Raw genomic sequence first — 17,476 nt, forward strand, 5'->3', positions numbered from 1 at the left:
ATTCTTATAACATGCTGATAGACCACAGTATAGTACAAAACTTCCTTTCAGCAATTACATCTTTCCGTTATCTGTGACTGCTTCTCTCTTCACTGACTGAAGTTGAGCAGCTGCACCTCTAAATTTTCAGAAATCAAGTGAAGAATAGATGGCCCAAAGGAAGGAACAAGTGCAACTTTAATAATAATAATAAAAAATATCTTTCAGATACTCAAGGCTTAATTTTTCCACCACTTAAAAAGGGGAGCATACTTCTCCCTCAAAACCTGTTTTGAGGGCCCCATACTACCAAGTGCTTAAGATACAGTCACAATGCTAAAAAAACATGTGAGTCTCAAATAGCAGAGCAATTACCTGGTATAATTCGGTAGAACTGCTTTTAAGAGTTTTCTCCTTTGGTCTATGAAAGGTATGATGCGAACTATAAGGAAGTATGGACTTAACAGTCAGCATACTGATATCTATTAAAAAACCAAAAAAATAAATGAAGAAGTGATGCCTATCATACTATCAGCCACAACAGCAGTAAGCAGGGATAATACATCTTCATAATCTATACATGAGGTTGAACTCCTACATCATCTGCACCAAAAAACATCTAAACCAAGTTTTACAGGAAGATCAGAAATTGTTTCCTGATTATCGCACGTTGTGTTTTCCTTCTATGTATGTGTGATAAGCGGTACAGTGTCTCTTAGCCAGTGCATGGGAAATGAAGGATATCCTTTGTTGGGAATAAGCCCAGCATGTTATTTTTCAATTTGAAAGTGTTTAGGTTAAAAGTAGGAAGCTCACATTTCTGTTTGTGAAGATAAACAATTTTTTTTCCTATGCTTGTAAATACTGTGAGACAGGTAAAGTTATCATTCACAACATACTTTTTATATTGTTTGCGCAGTTTTCTGTGTAAAGGCTTGGACTGTTCTGGCTAGAAAACACAGCTCTAAAAGACTGATATACCAAAACTGAGAATTAGCTTAAAGGCCAAAGATGCCCTCAAGCATCTCTTTGTTAATGGGAAGTTTTTTTCTTACAACACTTGGCAGCCCCAAAGCACAACTATGCTAGTTAACAACCCTGCTTTCCACTCATTTCACAGTTCTCAAAAACTGAGCAAACGAAGGCTAAGACCAACGTTTCCCATTCTACATCATAACTACTGTATTTTTATTTTACAACATTTTTTTCCCAGGGAATGAAGCATTTTTCTACACCATATATTGCTTCAGGATAGAAAAGCTCTTAACACAATTCAGTTTCATGGCTGCTTTCCACTTGACCTAAAACTTCTTAGGTCAGGGCTGTACTGAATGAGATTAATAACTGTCTTCTAAAAAATACAGCCTCATCTTACTATCTTCCAGAAGACAGCTGAGGCAGCATTAATCCAGAATGACCAAATACTGCCAATAGGAAGACATGAAAACATCCCAAAAGAAATAAAAATCTCATGCTCTAGTCCTAATCTGTTCTATTATGCCAGCCATAAATACGAAAAGAATTGCATCATTTGCTTCATAGCTTTTGCCACGCAGAAGCCAAAAAACAGTTGAGAAGATCTTGCTTTAACTCCAACGGCACCTGTAAACAACATGAAGAGCACTGACTATACAGAACATTGGTCTTAAAGGTATGAACTATAAGGTGTGGATAGCTGTTTTTCTCCAATCATATCCCCACCACAAAAACTCGAGAGAAAAAAAGACAATTAGTAGAACCCAAAATAAAGAAAGGATAAGAAAGTCAGTCTTAAGAGTGATAAAACTGTTCTAAAAAGCTACGACCATAGAGCTAAGCGTGTCACACGTGAGAAACCACCCACATCTTTTCAAATTAAAAGTGACAGACTAATGACAGATATCTGGTCATCATAACTCCCTGTACAGAACTAGTGAGAGCAGTCACCAGGCTGAGAGAAAACACTAACCTATTTCAGATAAATGCTTATTCTGTCTGAGTGAACTGAACACAACCCTTTGGTCAATTCAGTCAGATGTAGGTTTAGAAGCAGCTAACCTGGAAGCCTACAATCAAACCAAAAGCATGTTCATCATTGATTTACAATCCAGAACTGTTCCAGACTAGTATCAAGAAATAAATACAGGGGGTGAACTAAGGTATTAAAAAACTGTCTTCACTTGTATTTCCTTCAGTACAAGTTCCCTCTACAGATTTGTTTCATCAAATACCCAGTGCATTAAATGAAAACATATAAGCTAGTAGAATTTGGTGCCTTAATCTCTGATTACATTATTTCAGGGTGAGCAACTAAAGAAAAAGTAGTTTGTTCTAAGTTTTTCTAAGAATTTTTTTCCAAATCTAAGGGAAGCATTTTTTTTATTTTTTTTTTTTTTTTAAAGAATGAGCATTTCTGAGGCATATTCAAAACAAAAAGTACCAGGAATGTCTGGTTTAGTTGAAAAGCCACTCAATTTGAAGAGGATAAAATTCATAAATATTTCTAGCAATAAAGAGATCCAAATATCTGAAGCGGGTATTGTATTAGAAACCAGACCCATTATAAAGATATTCTTGGAGAAACTGAATCATTGAGTAGGCAAGAAATACTTGCCCTTGAAACATTTCCAGTTTATAACTCCAACAACCATGAACTAGGAGAGCGCTAGGATATCAAATTATTTTCCAAAACCACCTGAAATGAAGCCAGAGACGCTCCAGGATTTATTTTTTCTTAAAGAGCTTAATATCTTCGCTACACCAAAAGTACATTGCTTCTAGCCTCAACAGGGACTTTTCTGCCAAGACTGCAGGAAAGTAAAAAAATACAGAACACAGAATATTACACTCAATTAATTACACGCTTAATTGCTCTCTTCTTCCAACAGCCTAATGAACAGAGCAAGTTTCAGTTTCAGTATGTATATGCAGCCCAGAGTTTCAAGCCCAATAAAGGAGATGTGACTGATTTGAAATGTCTGTGCTAGGATCAGACATGTTCATATAACCAGTAGTAAACACTCAGAATAAATAACACCTCTGCCCCTTGCCTTCCACTCAGAGCATCCAGGAGCTAATACGTAGGGGGTTTTCTGTACAACCTGAAAAGAGAACACTGTATGTCATGGAAGCTGACAGACAGCCTCAATTAAACTTAAGAGAATCTGGTTCATCTTAGGTCCCAGGCCAGCAGACCACCAGGTTATCAGTGGAGCTTCTTCCTCTCCTTACTTCTTTGGCCAGGACCTAGCTGCGCTACTGACTCAACTTAGTTTAAGCCAGTAGTCTGAAAAGTATCCCAAGGCACACAACAACTTTCATTTCAACCTTCCCGAGGCACACATCAAAGTGATATACTAGGAAGCCAGCTGGCAAGAAGCAGGTTCCAAATGTTTGCATAAACTTCAAGTTAACTATTAAACTGTTGGCAAACAGCCCTATTCCAGTCAGAGGCACTTGCCCTCATTAAAGCCCAACAAAATAAAACAAAAACAAAGTCTCTAAGCTAAGACACTCAAGATGTTACCTATGTAAAACAAACATTTCATTTCAACAGTCAGATTCAATTTGGCTTTTACTCACTGTCTGCACTGTGTACCTGCATAAGGCATCTTCTTGCCATTTAAAAGCAAACCTACCTGTCCTCTCTAGTAAACAAAAAACACCTTCTTTTCCCTGGTGGTGATTTATTTTTTTTTTAAGAAATACATAGTTCTCTCAGACATTCCTAATCTCAAATGTCATACCTATCTTGCTGAAAATTCTGCAGGAAAAGCTGACGCATGCCAATTCATTTACAGACAATATTATGATACCCGTTGTCAACTCTTTTATAATCCTGAAGTTCAAGAGACAGTCATTTTTTGGTTTTGCAATGGAAATTTAGCTTTGGCATTAACAATGGAGAGAATGGGCACATGTACACAGATAATTCAGTCAGACATGAGCTCAGTCAGACCCTACTCCAAGCTGGCCGGACATGAGCCAGCTCCAGTTCACAAGTCATGTAGCTGTGTTAGCACAGCACTGTGCCCACACTAATAAAACCTGCTGAGAGGCAAGGTATATTAGGCTGGGCACAGTCCTACACTGTCTGGCCAACTTCAATCAAGGACAGAGGATGCTGGGTCTGTCTGCACCCATCCGTGTACACAGGCACTCCTGCTCTGTTAGACTGACTTCTGTGCATCTCTTCTTCTGAAGAATTTTTTTCTTATGTTGTAAACTATAAGGCTAGAGCACAGCACGTTTGAGGTACATTTGAGATCTGAAGTACCTGCCTTGACCATAGCTATGGTAATTTCTTGTAGCTGTTCCAATGAAGACTTAAAAAAAAAAAAGAGAATAATTACTAGCACTACAGGGCAATGAGGGGCTAGGGCAATCAAATGGATTCTATTTACACAAAAATACTTCCAAGAGCTCTGAAACACAACTGTCCTTTATAGTAGCAGCACTTCCCCCAGGCATTTATTCTGTTGTGGAATTCAAGAATTATAACTCAATTCTTGTCGACATCTCAAAAACAGAGGGCACATTTTAAGTAGCATTCACATCTATCTCAAAGTAAACAAACAAATAGAAAATTAAGCTATTCATTGGAAAAAACAGTGAATCCAAGTTCTTAGAAAAAGCCAGAAAACAAGACTATGAAAAGGGATCATAATACAGCAAATCACTAGCTCTTTAAAGTTTTGCTCCAAAGATACATGCAACTAAACTCATCTTCGCCTGTGCAAGGAAATTACTCAGTGTTCCAAGGATGGAAAAACCCCATGCCTTAATAACCTACTGACACAGAAACCAAAGGACAGGTGTGCATCTCTGAGCTCAAATAACTAGCCCAAAAGATCAAGGAATAGAACTGTAACATGAACAGGTTAATAACATTGAGTTTTCCTTAATAACAAATACCCTAGAGCAGCTTAAGTCTAACACGACTTCTCCATTTTGTATTCTCTTCATTTAAAAAGAAGATTAAAAAAGCCTAGAACAGCCAACCAAAACAGATTTAGTGAGCTACATACTTGATTTTTAGGAAGTGCAGTAAAAAATACTGCAATTATACAACAGTATCTGTGCCAGCCCTTCAGTCTTGCCCATAAAAAGGCAGACAAGGTAAAAAGGCCAGTTACTACAGTGTGATACTCCTGTCTGTTTCAAAGAAACTTAACTTTTCTATTGTCTAAAATAGGCATTTCATGTTTTTAAATGAACTATAGATTTCTGACTAAAAAAAGTCATGCCAGTATATTTAAGATATCTTCAGCAGCCTTCAAACCCAAAGCCATTGATGCTAACTGGAGTTTAGCTTATTCAAAAACCGAATTTGATCTGGACAGTAGCCTTTGAATGAAATTTTAAGTCTTCTTACACACAACAGTATTTCAAAAATAGAACTCCTATTTGGATTTATGCTCTAACATTCATCATTTGCGTCCATTTTATGATCTAAACATGTTCAGGCAGACTCAGGTACTAACAGTCAAAGAACAGTGGCAAAGGAAGATGGCTTAAGGAAAGATTTAGTGCTAATTTTCATTGGAATAGCCTGCATGCTGCAAAAATACTAGATAATATCAGTCAATATTTGGGTTTGCAATAATGTCTGTTAAGTATGACCTGAGATCTAATATAGTGATTGTATTTCTTAGCTAAAAATTACATATCTGACTTCAGAAATATTAACTCAGTATTCAAAGATGATTCTATAAGAGCGAGATTTTTGAAAGAGTAAAAAATATTTTTCATTTTGTTTTACAATATATGCAAGAATACTCAAAATAATACTGGCTAGAACAAGTTCTAACAAACATTAATTACTAGTGACAATCAAGACAAATAGTATTTTGGATAAGTAGCAATGCTGGATATGCACCTCTAATGTACTATAGCTGTGAAGTTCATACATCATAAACACCTGCATAAAAAAAAAATGTCAGTGCACAATTTTCAGAGAGAAGTTGAACTTTAGCCTTAGTGACAAAAATAATGCTTTTTCCACCTGAACTTAAGGAATTGAGTAACTAGCCCATTCAAGTTTTAAAAACTCAGACTAAAAATATGGGAGTTTGCCTTCCCCATTCCATTAAATAGAAAGACAACAGACAAAAAAAAATAAAATTGAGAGCTACTCTCTAAACCTTACAAAGAACAAGGTAAAGAGAAATAAAGCGTTCCACTTCTAACTACAGCTAATAGTTTTTCTTAAATACAAAAACATTTTTTGTCCCCCTCCCATTTGTTACCCAAGCATGGAATAGCTCCAGTTAATAAAATACAAGTTGGCTAGAGCTGAATTATAGAAATGGATATTTACATCCAAAGAACACAGACATAAATGACACACAAAACACGTGTATACAACTTTTCCTTTCCTTAAATGCAAAAATCTAGTAACAGAAGTAAATACAACCAGAGTACAGAATTGTTGACAGGAATATACTTTTGTGGTTCGACATGTACATACAACCGGTATATAGTGTCTATTCCACAAAGAAAAATGTGAACTGATGAATCTCCATGTTAAACTTAATCAAGATCATGGGGGGGGGATGGGGGGGACATGATGACATGACACAACACACATGTACAGACACAACCCAGAAATAAGCTAAAGAAAATTAAATTTACATTAATTTCAAATTCATTATCTGCATGCAGACTTCTCGGCTGATTTAAAAGACAGTTAAAAATGTATTTTAAAATCAGCAGCTTAGAGTTTGTCCAGAACGTCAATAAAATTACTTCAGAGAAAGTGCACATATTTTTAGAGTCTGGTCAGCTAATCTGTATATATCATCCGCATATATATCCTACTATTTGTCTCCTACGAGGCAAAAAAAACCCTAGTAATTTCAGTGTAGAATCAAAAACAACAGTGAAAAGCAAGTGTAATTTTCTGCATCATTCCCTAACACCGGAAGGCTTGCTTTTGTCTCCCTAAAACCAACCTGCAAAGATACAACCTACAGTTAATTCTTTCAAGCGAAGAGCTTCTCAAGTGAAAAGCACAATTCAAGTAGGACATTGAACATAAGCCAGAGCCAAGAGCCATACCTGAAGCCACACAGTAACATCTTTGTCAGAACAGAGAATAATAATTACTGCCATTACTATGTCACTATATACACCACATATTAAAGACAGTAATGAAATATTTCACAACAAATCAAAATTATTATCTTGGAAGTAAGCTACATAGCTTCTATCTAGGAATTCTTTTCTGGTCAGATATCAAAAAATTACTATTTCCAGCGAAGCTCCACTTGAATTTCCTACTGCCACTAGCCAGTTTTGGAGTCAACAGCAAAAGGAAAATTACAAACTGTTTTTTAGTAATTCAATACATTACATTAATAAATTATGGTTAGCTTAAATTTACTTCATCATGAAAAGTCAGAGAAAGTATAGGTGAATTTGCAGAAGTAATTTTCCAACATGAATACCTGAACAGCACCAAACAACTGATATATATACAATATATCAACAATACAAAACAATTTGTATTACTTACTGGTATATAATAGATATTCATTTTAGGGGCTTCATTGGCAGTCATTAGCATTCCTAAAAAGAGATTTCCATATTTAAAAATACTGCTCACAAGAGGATAACATTACTTTAATAAAAAGTATATATATATACACACTTGAAGCATTTAATTCACATGCAGTAGATTTGTACTTACAATTTAAAATAATCTTTCCAAAAAATAAATGAAAAAAATGGAAAATTTGCTGGCACAAAATGGCAACCTGAGTATTTGTAGGGAAAGAATCCTTCATAGGTTAGGGGAGGAGGGCTGAAATCACATTACTTGTAGCTTATACAGTCCATATTCCTGGCCTGCAATAGAACAGCTATTTGGGATCTATAATAAATTGTTGTGTCAAATGCTAAGGAAAGAAAGGTCTGATAGCAGCACAATTAACAAAGCTTCATTTCCTACATATTCATCCTCTGTCCTCTAACTTAACTGCTTGGCACCACTTCAAGCAACACCGACTCCTGACAACCGTGGGCTGCCATATTTCATAACAAACTTAAACAGTTCATCCCATAATACTATTTAGAACAAATCCAGTCAGTATTGCACTTAAAAGCTACCTTGGGTATAAACTTGTATTATTAATACAAGGGGTTTTGGGGGTTTTGTTTTTGAACACACAACTATAGCCTAATTTATATTTTATACATATATATAACACATATATAATATATAACATATATATATAATTTACATATATAACAAAGTCATAAATCATACATGGCTTACACCTTTACTTGTATTTTATCTTGGGCAATCAAAACAACAGTAGCTTCTCAACACAAAATGAGTGACGGGATATTGTGGCTTCAAGTGCTGTAATATTAGTGATACTAGCCAACCTGGGCAAACTGGAAATTTGAAATATCTACGAATATACCTAAGAAATACCATGATTAAAGCTTGTAAATACTCTGAATATAAAAAAATACTGTAGAAGTATTAAAATCCATGGAAAAATCTCCTACTGCCACAAGACTTCATGTAAGTTCAAAATGAGAAATGCTCTCAATTTCCTTCTACATGAGAGTAATAAGGACATTTGGCATACACTTTTACATTTATCTCAATTTTGTCTTTCCAACATAGCTGTTCACCAGGAATACAAGAGATGGAATATGAAGAAGAAAAGAGCAATCAAGTTAGATAACATTCTGATCTAAAAGCACTGTAACATATGCCACTGAGACTATGAATAATTGGGTCAATTACTATACACCCAGAGGGCAGAAATATAATTTACACCCAACTAGAGGAACGCAATTAACATGGGTGGAGTAATCCTTTCTACCTAATCCTTTTATTAAAAAATACACAATGCAGCTGGACTTATAATGTCAGAAAAAAAAGGGGGCTTGCTTCCTTGGCAAAGCAAGATATTTGTGAAAGCTTAGTCAGCAAACTGAGGCTGAAAACCCTACCTGAAAAGGTTTGCAGGCAATTATAGTACATACATATACACACAATGTACTATAGTGTATAGATTACACACTCTTAACATATCAGTATGCTTACTACTAGTTCAGGAGACAAAGCATTTCTCCATTGACTAAACGTGAATCACTAGAGACAAGAGGACAGAAATAAATTCTGCAGGTGCTTCAAAGATGACAGTAAAAGGAAAACCTCTTTGAGTCTTCCACCAATAATTAAAGGAGGGAAAACAGACTTTGGAACAGCACATGGGCATATACTACAGGGGAAATGAAAGAATACAAAAAAGGAACAAGTCTGTGAAAGGAGAAGTCTACTCCACACATTTTCATAGTTTCAGCTTGTTAGTTTTAACCACTTTTTATGGGGAGACCACACCCTAACAAACTACACAGCAGCCTAGTTTGATCACTTTAAAAGGGAAATAAATTAGGACTCTTTTTCCAGAGAAAAGGTTTTAATAAGACTCATCTTTGGAAAATGGTCCGAAAAACAGGAGTATGAAGCAGTAGTAAATAGGAGAAGCAGTTTGAGAAAATGCAAATTTTTAACTTAAATTTGGGGTTTTTTACAGTAACTGAAACAAATTAGACAGCTTTCTACACAATGAAGATGCTGTTCAACTTCATTTATGTCCTACAACTTAACTGGAGTGAAGGCTACTTCAGTAACTGGCAAGCCTTTTTTCCCCTAGCCCCATTCTGTGCACATATGATCAGCGAAAAGAAACTCATAGCTAGTTTAAGAGATCCACTGAATTTTGTCACCATGTAGTTTGGTCAAAGATACACAAGGATTTGCTTCCTATGAAAGGCAGTAATACTGAAGCTGGTTGGTAAAATAATTTAATTTTTAAAAAAACCCAACTTCAAAAAAATTCAAAAAATACTCTTGAAAAAGAATAATTCACATTATACTGATACACAGTTTACCATAAATGACAGAATCCTAGAATATTTTGGGTTGGAAGAGGTCTTTAAAGATCATCTAGTCCAATCCCCCCCTTCAATGAGCAGGGATGTCTTCAACAAGACCAGGTTGCTCAGAGCCACATCCAGCCTGGCCTTGAATGTTTCCAGGGATGGGGCATCTACCACCACTCTGTGCAAACTGTGCCAGTTTCACCACCCACATTGTAAAACATTTCTTTCTTACATTTAGTCTAAATCTACCCTCTTTCAGTTTAAAACTATTACCCCTATTCCTAGCTCAACAAGCCCTGGTAAAAAGTCTGTCCCAGTCTTTCTTATAGGCCCCCTTTAAGTGCCGAAAGGCCGCTGTAAGGTCTCCCCGCAGCCTTCTCTTCTCCAGGCCGAACAGCCCCAACTCCCTCAGCCTGTGCTCACAGGAGAGCTGCTCCAGCCCCCTGACCATGTCTGTGGCCTCCTCCGGACCCGCTCCGACAGGTCCATGTCTCCCCTGTGCCGAGGGCCCCAGAGCTGGACCCGGCGCTGCAGGGGGGTCTCGCCGGAGCGGAGTGGAGGGGCGGAATGCCCTCCCTCGCCCTGCTGCCCACGCTGCTTCTTGTGCAGCCCACAACAACTGGCTTCCTGGGCTGTGAGTGCACATTGCCAGGTCATGTCCAGCTTCTCATCCACCAGTACCCCCAAGTCCTTCTCTGCAGGGCTGCTCTCAATCCCTTCATCCCCCAACCTATGTACATACTGGGGATTGTGCCAACCCTGGTGCAGCACCTGGTACTTGGCCTTGCTGAACTTCATCAGGTTCACATGGACCCCCTTCTCAAGCTTACCCGGGTCCCTCTAGATGGCATCCCATCCCTCAGGTGTGCCAGCCACACCACTCAGCTTGGTGCCCTCTGCAAACTCGCAAAGCGTGCATTCAATCTCACTATGTCATTGCTGAAGATATCAAACAGTATTGGTCCCAATATGAACCCCTGAGGAACACCACTTGTCACTGATCTCCACCTGTTGACCACTCCCCTCTGAATGCAATCATCTAACCAGTTCCTCCACTGAACAGTTCACGCATCAAATCCATCTCTCCAATTTAAAGAGAAGGATGTTGTGGAGGATTGTGTCAAAAGATCTTACAGACGTCCACATAGTTGAAATTCGTAGCTCTTCCCTTATCCACTGATGCAGTCACTATTTCAGAATATTTTATGTTACAGTGTAGTTTCTCTTTTCCAATTCTTTATTTGTATTTTGTAATTGTGACAATGAAGTGTTAAAACTATTTCATAAGGGTGAGATTAAGGTATGGGCTTTCTGAGCAGCCGTTTCTCATGAAATGTTAAAACACAAGCTAGGCAAAAATCTCTTGGGTTTCCTCAGCTGTGCTGGCTTCATGAACATCCAGGATGCCCTGAGCATGCTGAGGGGCACCAATGAGAGCACTGAGCCATAGCCATACTGGTACTTAAATGATATTTTATTTGCAGATTTCCACAACTGCAAGCTCATATTACTGAAAGTATTTCCTTATTTTCAGATGTTCAATTATTATTATTATTTAGATTCTCAATGAGCATGAGGTGGTGCTAGGTATCTTAAACTCTGGAGCAACAGTATTTATGACGAACATGCAAGGCATCACTCCTACCTTAAACCTCTTAACTTCCACTGCAGCATGTTCTAGGATTCCCCGTCTGCCTCCATATAATCATAAAATACAACCCGGTTTTCATCCCACAACAGTTCTTACCAAAAGACATTAACCTGCCCCCCACCAGACATAGTAAAGAAATAATAAGAAGAAAAGCAGAACTGACTCGAGAAGAGATGAGACACAGGACTGGAACACACTATCTAGATCACAGAAACCTGAAAAGGCAATATCCAATAAGCAACACTGGGGAGATACATGCATTCAAATCTCTGTGCTGCAAGATTCTTCCTTCAGTCTCACGAAAATAATTTCTGCAAAAGTACTTGAGGCACGTCTACACACCCGAGGCTATACAGCATCCACAGCTGAGTGATGTCCACCCCTGTAGGTATTCAAACTTGACTGCTTATGACCTGAGCAACCTGATCAGACTTCAAAGCTGGATTAACCTCAAGTCTGGCCCTGCTTTGAGCAGGAAATACGTGACACCCAAAGCTCCCTTCCAACCTAAATTACGCTAAGATTCTACATTGTCAAATAGCTTGCTTCTGTTTCACTCCCTGTCATGAGCCCTTCATTATCAATGCTGCATGGATGTTAATTCACTCCTGGATTCTCTTTTGGATCAAATCAATAAGCTCAAAGACGAAACCTCAACGAAATACTAAAGATAATTCATTCCAATTATCTCTCTCTGTAACCACTATGGATAAGAGCAGATCAGGTTTGTCCACCTCCACGTTGCACAGTCCACAGTGTTACCACACAGTTATTCTCAAATACACCTAAATGAATTCATACACACAACCAGGGCACATGAGATGTACCCTCAGTGCCATGCCATAAAGTCCTTGTTTTGGCAAGCTTCAATACTCTGCTTGCATTATTTCTGGCACATGGATCTGGCAAAAACAAATATATGGAACATAGATTAAAACGCTATCAATGTCTTTCTGAGGGCTCAGAAAAACCTAGCCCAATTCCTAAGTATTGGAATTCTGTTTCAGAGGGGGCTAAACCTGAGAAGCAAGTTAATATTTTCATCAGCGAGGTCCTGCAGACCACTGCAGTTTTGCTGCTGCATAAGGTCAAAAATGCCTACCATCTCAGCAGGAATCAGTATTTAAGTGCTCATCTTACAGGGAAAAAAAAAAAGACAAAAAAAAAAAAAGACAAAAAAAGACACATTCTTAACTGAAGCTGGCAGAAAAGACAAGATAAGTTTTAACTCGTTAAAAATCTCAAACTCGCTTATCTACAATCTTGAATTTGAGCTGCTAGTATGAAGCAAAGTCCAAGTCGCTCTGTCTTCACTGCTAACTTTCTCCAAAATTAAAATAGCAGCAGAGTTTGCAACACAGGCATTCTCTGGTTCAAGAATTTTACCCTGTGCCATTCTAGTGGCCCTAGTTTTATTACATCTTCTTCAGTACTGCTTTCTAAAAAGGAAAAAGGTGTCACATAGTAAAGAACTAAGCAACTCAGATCAAGCAGGGAAGATTAAGGCCAGTTGCAATCTAAGGTACAGCCAAAGCACATGTGCACACACAACCACCATTTTGTAAAGTATCTTACTTGTAAGGTAGGATCTGGAAACTGGTTAAAAGCGACCCTCGGTTTTGACCTCTGAACATAACGTTATAGGAAATGACAAATTTGAAAACAGTCACAAAAAGCATGCAAATCTGTGCACTACAGAATCTACACTTAAAACCAAAGTCCTCAATCTAAGGGAGGGCACAGTAAATGCTGTATCTAAAACACAGACAGACCACATAGTTGTAAACACTTGTAAAAATACGTAAACTTGTTGTAAAGAGATTTTTCCTAGTTCTAGAAAGCAAGCTCCAATTCATCTGGGACTTAGCTGAGACAAAAGGCCAAAATTCCTATTCTTATGAAATGAAACACTTCAGCTATTTGAAAGAGCAAAAGAGGTCAGTCACTCAACTGACAGCACAGCAACTTCTAACTGCAGAGAGGCTCCGATTTAATACAGATGCAGAGGAAACAATGACACTAACTGACAAGTAACCATTTACTCCTAACTCTGTCATAAGGAGGAAAGTAGAGTTAACTTGTATCACCTAAACAGAAAAAACAAGACCACAGCTTGGGTTAAGTTCAATGAGGGAAAGCTTGTGTTAAGGCATTAATATATCTAACCTACCTGAGTTTGGATACAGGCAGACATCATTGATATCATGTTCTGGCTCCATTGAAGTAAATATCTTCCCCTGAAATTACAGGAAGAAAACATAAAGAACTCCAAACAATATAATTAAATTTAGGAAATCTAAACATTAAGAATAGCCATTATAGAATCTAAGAAATAGATGGAATAAAGATGGAACAGATTTTGCTGTTTATGTATATATTTTTATATAATGTCACATATATATATGTAATAACATTAATAAAATGTTATTAAAGGATCTGAACACAACACAAAGAACTCAATGTTGTATTTTGCCTCTGATCTGATCTCTTAGAAGGAAGCGTAGCCTACTATTTATTGAAGACACAGCAATGTACAGTGGCACCTCTAACTTTTCAACTCACTTCTGTGTTGAAAATATATGTGCTAGATTTACTTTATTTTATGCAAAAGGTGGGGGGTAAGGTCCATAGGTTCTGGGCACATTGGCAGTGTAACCCTCAGTTTGTTCAACTCAAAATTATTTAAAACTACCAAATTCAATTTTAGTAAGTACCATTAGCTGAAATGATGGACTGGAAGTAGAACTTTATTCTGGAGCTCGGTTCCTCCACCTTGCTCACATCTACATGAAAGGAAATATAGCTCAGCACTTTGTTTATAATTTATAAACTCAGTATTAAAGAGGTCTAAATATAAAAGTAGTAAAAGCATCCAGTGGTATCTAGCTTAGATCAGAATTGAAGTTATAAAGGTTATTTAAGAAAGAGGTAAAAGCAGGAAACAACATTCTGAAAAAAATAAGAATTGGAACAGAGTCTGAAAAACCCAGACAAAATACAGGTGCTCTTATAAGCCAACACACAAGACAGCCAGTAAAGGAAGAGTCTCTAAGAACTGGGCCACAGAATCCAAAGCATGAGAGTACATGTCTACACTGTTCTAAATGAGGGACAGGAACAGAGCAAATTTTGATCCTATTCCTCTTCTTTCTTTCCCTGCAGCAATCCCACCTACCTTTCTGGGCCCTTCCTTTCCCTCCCAGTTACATGCTGTTACCCCACCCACCTCTGGTCTCTCCCCGATGATTAATAAGAGTCCTCCCCCACCCCGGTCTTAGCAGACAAAAGCCTCATGCTCCCCACCCCAAGGCACGTCTCAGCATGGGGCTATTCTGGTATCAAAGCCATATGCTCTCCACCCCACAGTCTGCCTCTGCAGTTGGTTCCCAGCCAGAGATAGTCAGGAACCAACATCTGGGAGAGGTGGAGCCAGCTGGAACATACTCTAGGAAAGAGTCCAAAGCTATCTTTGCCTTCCAGCAGTAAGAAACCCTCCCTTTTCCCACTGCAGAGGCCACCTGACAAACCTTACAGTGTTTCACTCTCAATGAGGGAAATATATATACACCTAGGAAAAATGGAGAGCAGCCACTGCAGATGTTTTAAATAATAACCAATAATGTATTTGTTCTTTTAAACAATAAAAAATAACTGCAGAGGAGCTTGCAAAAAACCGCTTGCGATCACAGAAAAAATAAAAGAGGCTGTTGAAAGTTTATGAAGAAGCAAAACAATAGAGAAATGACTGCCTGAAATAGTCAGAAAAAAGGGCCTCTGAACTACTACAACTGTTCTTGGTATGTTTCACTATAAAGCTAGAAAAGTACAGATGGTGCACGTTTTTCAGTCCTTCTAAAATACAATGACTAAAGTTAGCCCCTCAAACCAAACCAAGTTACAGCAGTATTACTATGAACCTATGGGGTAACATTTTGTGCAAGCTTCACTGACAGAAAGATAAGAAAAAGAACTGTATAATGTAATGAAAGGAAGTGTTACGAAAATTAGAGATTTCCATTTCACACAAAGGTGCAAAAGGCAGAGATAAGCCATTGCCTACTGCAACATAACCCATTACAGCATAATACACATTTTGATTTGGATCTAGGCATAGTATCTGCTTCAATCTCCAAATAGGTTTCTATGAAAATAGGAAGCACCTGATTTTAATAGGTCATAAACTAACTGACCTACCTTTCAAGTTAGCCCTGCTTTGAGCAGGGAATTGGAATGACCATTTTTTCTCTGATGAAAATTTGCAAATGGATGTATTCAAGCATACTGTGAGAAATACACAAACCAGGGCAATGGCTAAGGTAGTACCTTTCATGTTTAAACCCTTCTATTGAAAGGAGCATCTGAGGCAGACATGTACAAACAGCTAAAAAAAAATAACTGACATTGTATCTTTTACCTGACAGGCGGTTGAATAACTTCCCAGATGCTGGTTTATTTAGTCAGACTGGACAAAGTGTTATGTAAATTAGGACATATTAAAAATTCAACTTCCTACACTGAATTTCAGCTTTGTTATTCAAGCTGCATGAAAAAAACGTAACAAAAAGGAAGTAAAAATTAGAAAATTTGAATGCAGCAACAAAAAAACACTTACCGTATCTTTGTTCCACATTTTTATGATTCGAGAATCTGCAGAGATAATTAAATCCAACTGATGCTGAAACTGAATTGACTTAATAGGCAGGCCATAGTGGTGATCTTTGACTATTAATGGATTACTAGACCGGAGATCATATAATAAAACCTTGAAGAATAAAAGGGATTAAATTTACAATATTGTAATGCTAAGAGGAAGTCATGCACATCAGATCTTCACTGAAGACTTAACTAAACTTGAGATGTTTTACTGAAATACACGGACAGAATTTACATAAAAGAAATCATTTTAATTTCTGAAAATAGTTTATTAAGTGAGCCTAGTTTAATCTGGCAGTATATTTTAACCTCAGCATGCTTCAGCCTAGAAAAATTAAGAGCAAATTTAAGAGCTTCTAAAGTATTTTTTATTCCTATTGGGAAAATGAGCCATTTTAAAGGCTGTTAGCATTTTTTAATTACTAATATTTCACTTTCAGGTCCTTGTGCTGTTCTCACAAGATTTGAATTTTCAGACCCCCTTCCACATTCAGTAACACTTCCACTCAATGAAACCCCACAGAATGTAATTTTTTATGTTAAAGAAGGTAGAAAATACAGGCCCTGTCTTCCAGAAACCTGCATTTTTATCTCCAGAGTTTCCTATGGAACTTAAGAGACCTTGCTTGAATCTTTCATACACAAAGTGTGAATACTAATAATTTTGGGGAAAAAAATATTACTGGTTTGTTTAATAAAAAAGTATAATCTCCAATAAAACTTGCCTGGTACGTATGCTAACATTATTGTAAATACAACTCTTACATACATACTTGCTCTTGACAGGCTAGTTTTCCAAACCCATGAAAAGACTGATGAAGGCAGAACCCCCCACCCCCCACCATCATTTTATAAATATGATGGCAACAATGAATAAATGAATATAAGTGCTGCTTTATAGAAAGATAAGACAGTAAAAACAATAGTTGAAAGACAATCACTTCTGCTTCTCTGGCCACCATCAAGATAACTGAGAGCATATGTTGCATTGAGATGGTACTGATAGTCTCAAAAAGCAGCAACATCCCCGCATACTTGACTGAAGTCATAAGGAAACTACAGAATTGGAAGTTATCTAGTTATGTAGGTTGTGATGACTTTAAGTGGTCCCTATAGTGTTCTAAAGAGCAAGACCATTTGACAAAATTAATTTGCAGTTTAAGAATGACTATTACTTCTCTATACATATAATTTACACTCTTAATAATAATTTGTGTTAATAGATATTAACATTACAATAAGTGCACTCAATGTATGATATACTTGGACTGGCAATTGCAAGAACTCCTAAGAACTGCTGTAGATGAA

The 17,476-nt window shown here is 37.3% G+C and overlaps 1 protein-coding gene across 1 annotated transcript in view; it reads right to left on the reverse strand.

Annotated features, from left to right (window-relative positions):
- Window positions 1–17,476, reverse strand: part of NOL10 (nucleolar protein 10) — a 53,385-nt gene that overhangs the window by 24,077 nt on the left and 11,832 nt on the right. Inside the window, exons 11-13 of the mRNA XM_055713931.1 lie at window positions 16,128–16,277; window positions 13,686–13,752; window positions 7,475–7,527 (exon numbers count right to left, since the gene is read on the reverse strand). Coding sequence (XP_055569906.1) covers window positions 7,475–7,527; window positions 13,686–13,752; window positions 16,128–16,277 — 270 coding nt within the window. The remainder of the gene's footprint in view (window positions 1–7,474; window positions 7,528–13,685; window positions 13,753–16,127; window positions 16,278–17,476) is intronic.

The sequence above is a fragment of the Falco cherrug genome, chromosome 6, assembly GCF_023634085.1.
Source record: "Falco cherrug isolate bFalChe1 chromosome 6, bFalChe1.pri, whole genome shotgun sequence".
In the NCBI taxonomy this organism is placed as follows: Eukaryota; Metazoa; Chordata; class Aves; order Falconiformes; family Falconidae; genus Falco; species Falco cherrug.